Source organism: Argentina anserina, chromosome 4 (assembly GCF_933775445.1).
Source record: "Argentina anserina chromosome 4, drPotAnse1.1, whole genome shotgun sequence".
In the NCBI taxonomy this organism is placed as follows: Eukaryota; Viridiplantae; Streptophyta; class Magnoliopsida; order Rosales; family Rosaceae; genus Argentina; species Argentina anserina.
The window spans coordinates 10,318,561-10,325,361 of NC_065875.1; the positions used below are offsets into that span (position 1 = coordinate 10,318,561).

A 6,801-nucleotide genomic window follows, 5' to 3' on the forward strand; every position below is an offset into this window, starting at 1 on the left:
CTTTTGTTCTTGAGTCGACCCCAACAGGCAGAAGTGATAAATCTTCAAACATGAAACATATGTGGATAACAAAGTGAAAATTAAGGAAGAATGTGAAAGTAAAGTGAAGTGAGTTTAATCCTGTGGAGGTGGGCAGTCCCCATCTGAACACGTTTTGTTTCACGCACTCTCTGAAACCAAACATCACATGCAGCATCATCAATTATATCTTACCCGACTTTGACGTTTCCAACTTCCTAATAGAAACCCAGTTTATCCAGATAAGCAGCAGACCATCTTCATTTTCATCATCCTCATCTTTGCTAATAATAAAGTTTCATAATTTGGGGTTCTTTTGGCCCTTCTGGAAATACAAACAAACAAAAGATGATTCCTTTCGTTTAATTTGTTCAAACATTTATTACCCTTTCCCTATATTCCGACAAGTTCCGGTCTTTATATATTCTTAGTTGGCAAAACGGAGCCAGACCACCACTCCTATATTTCCTCACCAAAAACTTCCATTGTCTTTGGTGAGCTTTTGATCCTGGAGTTATCAACTGATCTGGTAAAGTTGTTCTGCTTCATCAACTGAGTTCTTGTTCTTCCTGTTTTGTTTCTCTTTTCTCTAATTGATTGAGTTTCGGGGGGTTTGTGTGTTTATTGTCTCACCATCATTTCATTTAGATAGGATAAGAAAATCCCACGATTTTTTTTCTTGGGTTTTGAATTTGTGAGTGGTGTGGTTTTTTGGGGTTTTTTGGAGTAGTTTAGAATAGATAAGGTGATAATCTGAGAGAGAGAGTGAGGGAGAGAGGAGATGACGTTGGATTCGTCTATGCCTGGGAGCTCAGGGTACTTGGATTTGCACCCAGACAGGGAAATGTTCTATTTCAAGAATCCTTATATTCTCGGTTTGACTGTTGTTGCTGGGATTGGTGGACTGCTCTTTGGCTACGACACAGGTACCTTAGTATCTCTCTCACTGATTCTTACTCCTTTCACTGCTTGATCACTGTGTCATTGTGTAAGGGCATCATTGTATCATCACTTCTCATCAGGGGTGGCTGTTTTTGTTATTTGCTTTTTCGTAAACACAGAGAGAATCATTGTATGATCAAACTTAATAACATGGTTGTTGGGTGTACATATGTATATAATATTATGTTTATCTTCGTATTTTTATACTGTGTCTATCCTTATTATGTATAGAATAAGGTTAATGTGTGCATTTAGATACATTCTAACTTCAGAACATAAATTGAGGGACATTAGTTACACATCAGTCCTGCACATTAGATCCAATGTAGAGATGCAAGTTTTCAACAAAGGTTACGTCCTTAGAAGACGACTATCTAAATTCACCCAGCTCAAAGACAGTGGAATTTTCTGGTTGTAAAGTTCTCCAGAGCTGATTAGTTATTAAGCTGAAACAGAGTCAGTTTTCAACATTTTGGGTTGGGTTATTGGGGTGTAATTTTTTCCTTCTTCATTAAAATCTCGCTTAGGACTTTTGATGATTTCATAACAGAGTAGTCCATAGATCAAGGTATAGACGCAAAAACAACAGTTGGACCAGAAACAATATGTTTATAGAGATTATATATTGCGTTAATCACAAGTAGCTACTACCTTCATGGGATTGATCACAATTCTAATGAGCGTCAGTTTTCTGATTCTCATTGTCCAATTAAGAATTTCCTTCTTATCAAGAAGAAAATTAAGATCTGTACTAAAACCAGTACCTGTCCGTGCCAACATCAGCACTCTTCTGCTTTTCTTTTTTAAAGGAGACCAAGTGAACTTGATACGGTCAAGTTTCAGAGCTAGTTCTTATTTGTTTTACTTCTGTCCCTTATTTATTTATTTATTTATTTATTTATTATAATGGAGATGTTTCCACATTTAATAATTTTGGTTGCAGGTGTTATATCCGGCGCTCTTCTGTATATCAAAGATGATTTTGAGGTTGTCAGGAACAGTAGCTTCCTCCAGGTACAAGCAATTCTTATTCTTTACACGGTTTCATTTTTGTCATGAGTATGAGGAGAGTACAATTGTTGAGTAGGCATCAAAAAAATAAAAAGAGAGCAAGTACCAGTTGTAATGGAGGGATCTGTGACGTACCTCTACTGTTGGCTGGATTACTATTTTTGTTTTGTTTTTGTTTTTTATTTTCAAAACAAAGTAAAAGATCAATGTCAACCTTTTCTTCTTTGAGACATTCTGATTCTTTGAGTTTACAGGAAACAATTGTAAGCATGGCCTTGGTTGGTGCCATGATTGGAGCAGCTGCCGGTGGTTGGATTAATGATGCTTATGGACGTAAGAAGGCTACTCTTCTTGCTGATGTTGTATTTGCTCTTGGGGCAATTGTCATGGCTGCTGCCCCCGATCCATATGTTCTTATCTTAGGACGGCTTCTAGTTGGCCTTGGTGTTGGAGTGGCTTCTGTGACTGCTCCTGTCTATATTGCAGAAGCATCCCCTTCAGAAATTAGAGGAGGACTAGTGAGCACTAACGTACTTATGATTACTGGGGGCCAGTTTGTTTCCTATCTTGTAAATCTTGGTTTTACAGAGGTAGACCTATCTAAGTACCATTTGATTTTCTTTCATCATCTTCCAGTATTTACTGTGTCATTTTATTACTTTTTTCTCCTACAACATTTTATTTCTCATGGAGCCAAAATTTATCTTCAATGATATAACTTGTAGTGCGACAGTCTTTTTAATTTTTTGGTAACATGTGGGAAATATGATTAGATTTTAGGCACTCGGAACAGAAAAAAGATAAGACTGTATAGTGAGGAGACCAGAGTGGTGGCCATTTTGTTTTGTTCTAGTTTACTACTTTATTAAGTGACCCAAAATTAGGTTTTGTAATGCTGATCAAATACAAAAGGAGGCTTTTCCTATGGCCCTGGTGTAACTTGGATATTCCTCACTGACAATATATTAAAATCGCAGATTTTTTCTTTAAAAGGAAAACAAATCACAGAAGTTAAGTTTATGAAAAGTGTCTGCGTCTATGTTAGTCAACAGGCTCAGTTCTTTGACATTTAGAAATTAAGCATAATTCATATACCTGTTAACTTGTGGGTCTCTTCGGCACTTGATTAAAGTTGAGTACTGTGTTTTCAACTTTTCAAAGCTTATGAGATGTCATGAGAATATCTTTTGCCCCTTTAAAATTACTGAATGACAGGAATATGAAGGTGTACTTGAAAGATTATCTGATAATTGATCATGGGATGTTTGATGGTATGAATCCCTGCCATTTTTTTGTTCACATTATGTAATTTTTTGTTTTTAAAAAAGTATGTTATTTTTCTATGAACACTTTACCCAGCACAACTCAGCTTTGTTTAGTTTTTAATAAAAATAAGCTTCTAAACTGAGTGTATTCTTTCTCTTGTGAAAAAATGCTGCAGAAAATTCTTTGTTATGTAAATCTTATTATAGTTATTTTGCTGGCATGAAAGGTTTTCAATTTTGCAGTTTAAAGGGCAGCGTCAGGATAAGAGTTTGGGGCTGAGAATCATTACTGAAGGAAGTTATTTCCTGCCTAAGTTAGATGATGCATGAGGCTATGATTGTTGAAAGCATGCTAGTATCTTATGAGATGTTTACAGAACAATTTATTTTAACAGTTATTTTTTTTTCTCTTATAGTTGTTTACTTCTCTTCTTATAAAGTTGGTAGCAACAATTACTTGTCGTTAAACGTGTACATTTCTGCATTAATGTTTCGTTTTATAATTAAAACGGAAACGTGTTTTTTTAATAATAAAATTGTATCTATGGTTGGAGTTTAAAGATTCAAATACTTGTTGTATATTCTTGAAGACTAACTGTTTCCTCACATGGGCTTCTTTTTTCTATAGACTTTGCTTGTACTTTCTAAAGATATTTATAATTTCAAGTAACAAAAGTATGAACTTCCCTGGAATTTACACTACTAAAATTTTCTATGAAGTTAACCACATTAACTTGAAACATGCCTTCTAGTGGTATCATTTGGTGTCTGCCTTCTAATCTTGGTATCATAGTTCGTTTGTTGCATTAGTGTTTGGGTGGGCCGGGGCATTGCCAAGCATCTCTAAGATCACTGGAGGTCAGGGTGTAGAATGGTTTTTCAGTTGGGTACTTCAATGGCATGGTTTTTCTTGTTTGCGTTCAAACAGTCTCCAGTATATTCCATCTGTATAAAAATGTCTGTGTCTGTGCAGGTCCCTGGGACATGGCGTTGGATGCTCGGAGTTTCAGCTGTCCCTGCTGTCATTCAGTTTTCTCTCATGCTTTGTCTGCCAGAGTCTCCGCGATGGCTTTTTATGAAAGTAAAATTACATCCCTTTCATTGAAGTCTTCATTTTTATTTTCAAAAGTAGGGGGTAATGAGATACATTATCTGTATTCCTCAAAGCCAGGCATTTTTGGGATCTTAATTACAAAGTATATTTGTAGTAATAGAGTCAAAACATTGTGATTTACCCTTGTCCTTTTCTTTCTAATTTTATTTGCAGGATGATAAAGAGAAAGCCATAACTGTGCTCTCGAATATTTATGAAGTGTCTCGCTTAGAGGATGAAATTGAGTACCTTTCTTCGCAAGCAGAGGAAGAGCGCCATAAAAAGAAGGATGTTAGCTACTGGCAAGTTTTCAAATCAAAAGAAATCAGACTTGCATTTATTGTTGGTGCAGGACTTCAGGTACGATTAGTGTAGTTTTCACTTGAGATACTCTAACCGCTACCCGACACCCTATCTCCAATTCCTTTTCTTGTGAAATGGAAATTTCACCGCATCAAATTCAAGTTGGCTTATTTCTGTCATAATCTCCTTTTCTTTTCTGCTTGAGTTCTGATACATTTGATCTGTGATAACATGTCTGGCGTTGGAACTTCCCAAACGATTTATAATCTAAGTGAAGTTTATCTCTGAAAAATAGAATGTGCATTTTAGTATCTAGAAGCGTGAGAAGATGGGGAGCAAATATTTCTACAGGTTGCCCAGGTTTTCTAATGATTGTTTAAACCTAAAACAAATCCTGGGACCCGTAGCACAATCTTAAATTTACTCATTATGCCTGTTGTGAATTTCAGATGGCATCGTTGATGGTCCTTAGAAAAAACTGCACATATTCTTATAGTAGTTTAAGCCATTCAGTTCCTTGTTTTGTTTGATGTTTTCATAATGTCAATTGGTATTCTTACAATCAACATCCTTTCATTCACACACATTATCCATTCTTGCATTTAAATTATATACATTGGTTCAGGCATTTCAGCAATTCACTGGTATCAATACGGTCATGTACTATAGCCCAACAATTGTCCAGATGGCTGGCTTCCAGTCCAACCAGTTAGCTCTTTTACTATCCCTTATTGTAGCTGCCATGAATGCTGCTGGAACGGTGCTGGGCATATACCTTATTGACAAGTGTGGCCGAAGGAAACTGGCTCTATCGAGCTTATGCGGTGTTATTGTCTCACTTGTCATCCTCTCAGCTGCATTTTTCTTTCAATCATCTGATTCTTCAAGTGGAATCTACGGATGGATTGCAGTTTTAGGCTTAGCCCTGTACATTGCTTTCTTTGCACCAGGGATGGGACCTGTGCCATGGACCGTGAACTCCGAGATATATCCTGAAGCATACAGAGGTATCTGTGGGGGCATGTCAGCTACTGTGAATTGGCTGTCAAATTTGATCGTGGCACAAAGTTTTCTGTCAATAGCTGAAGCTGTAGGAACCGGTGCAACTTTCCTGATCCTTGCTGTTATCGCTGTTATCGCTTTCGTATTTGTGCTTGTGTTGCTGCCGGAGACGAAAGGGTTGACATTCGAGGAAGTTGAGAGGATTTGGAAGAAAAGAGCTTGGGGGAGTAGTTCTAACTCGGAGAGCCTTCTTGAGAGGGCAGATGAGTCTTAGACCTGTACCATATTGTTTTATTCTATATAAGCAGCTAGATGCTGCAGACCAACTTGTATTCTGCCTCAGTCCATCTAATATATGCCGGTCCACTGTTCTCTATATTTGCATAGCATAAAGATCAGCACTTCAGCAGGTGCCATTTCAAGAAAATATCACCAAGTATAATTCCTTGTGCCAAATGAAGTTGGTGTTGAGAACTAATTGGCTAATAAATTGGTCTGTAAACTTTAGAGTTGGTCATTATGGTCGGAGATGTGAACTAGTTTTTTTTTTTCGATTAGGGAGATGTGAACTAGTTGGCAGTTCACACCGGCACAAAACCAATAAAACATGTGAATGATGTGAGAAAAGACACTATCTCCCTATTTTCTCTTGTACGTTTGAAGTGTGGACCAAACTTTCTATTTGGCTGCAAATGCTCGTAGGCTTCAATATGAAAGCAAATTGAATTATCAACATCCTATTTATTAACAAATAAAGTGAAAGTATATAATTTCGAATGTGTCAGCTTTTTTCATGTAATTTCTCTTCCATATGAATTTGTAACACTGTCTTCATGCAAGGTACTTTGGACCCTAGTCACGTAACTTAATTAGTAGATATTTCTACTATATAATACAACTTAAGCACATCGATCTGAACATTTACATTGAAATGTGTAAATATATCGTAATTGTGTATATATGTTTAAATGATATAAAAAATTTTAGAGAACAAAAGGAAATAAATGAAAGAGCACCGAGCAAGCAATGATTTGGTTTTTCTTTATAATCTAAGGAGACCCAATCAATCATTGGATTTTTTTTGGTCGAAATCAATCATTGGATTAATATAACTAAAAGAAGAGGAAGAGGTAAATTACTTTACAAAACAAAAAGGACATAAGTGGA

At 36.4% G+C, this 6,801-nt stretch overlaps 1 protein-coding gene across 1 annotated transcript; it reads left to right on the forward strand.

Moving 5' to 3' along the window:
• Positions 1-232: 232 nt before the first annotated feature.
• On the forward strand, positions 233-6,010 carry LOC126790597 (inositol transporter 1). Its single transcript, XM_050516903.1, has 6 exons — positions 233-944; positions 1,904-1,974; positions 2,226-2,561; positions 4,210-4,317; positions 4,504-4,689; positions 5,258-6,010. Exons 1-6 carry the CDS (start codon positions 800-802, stop codon positions 5,906-5,908), a joined length of 1,497 nt encoding a protein of 498 aa, XP_050372860.1. The 5' UTR covers positions 233-799; the 3' UTR covers positions 5,909-6,010.
• The last annotated feature ends 791 nt before the right edge of the window (positions 6,011-6,801 follow it).

Coding starts and splice junctions, on each gene's coding strand:
- LOC126790597 (XM_050516903.1), top strand. CDS start 800: ATGACGTTGGATTCGTCTATGCCTGGGAGCTCAGGGTACTTGGATTTG. Junction 2,562..4,209: donor TAAATCTTGGTTTTACAGAG/GTAGACCTATCT, acceptor GTGTCTGTGCAG/GTCCCTGGGACATGGCGTTG. Junction 4,690..5,257: donor TTGTTGGTGCAGGACTTCAG/GTACGATTAGTG, acceptor ACATTGGTTCAG/GCATTTCAGCAATTCACTGG.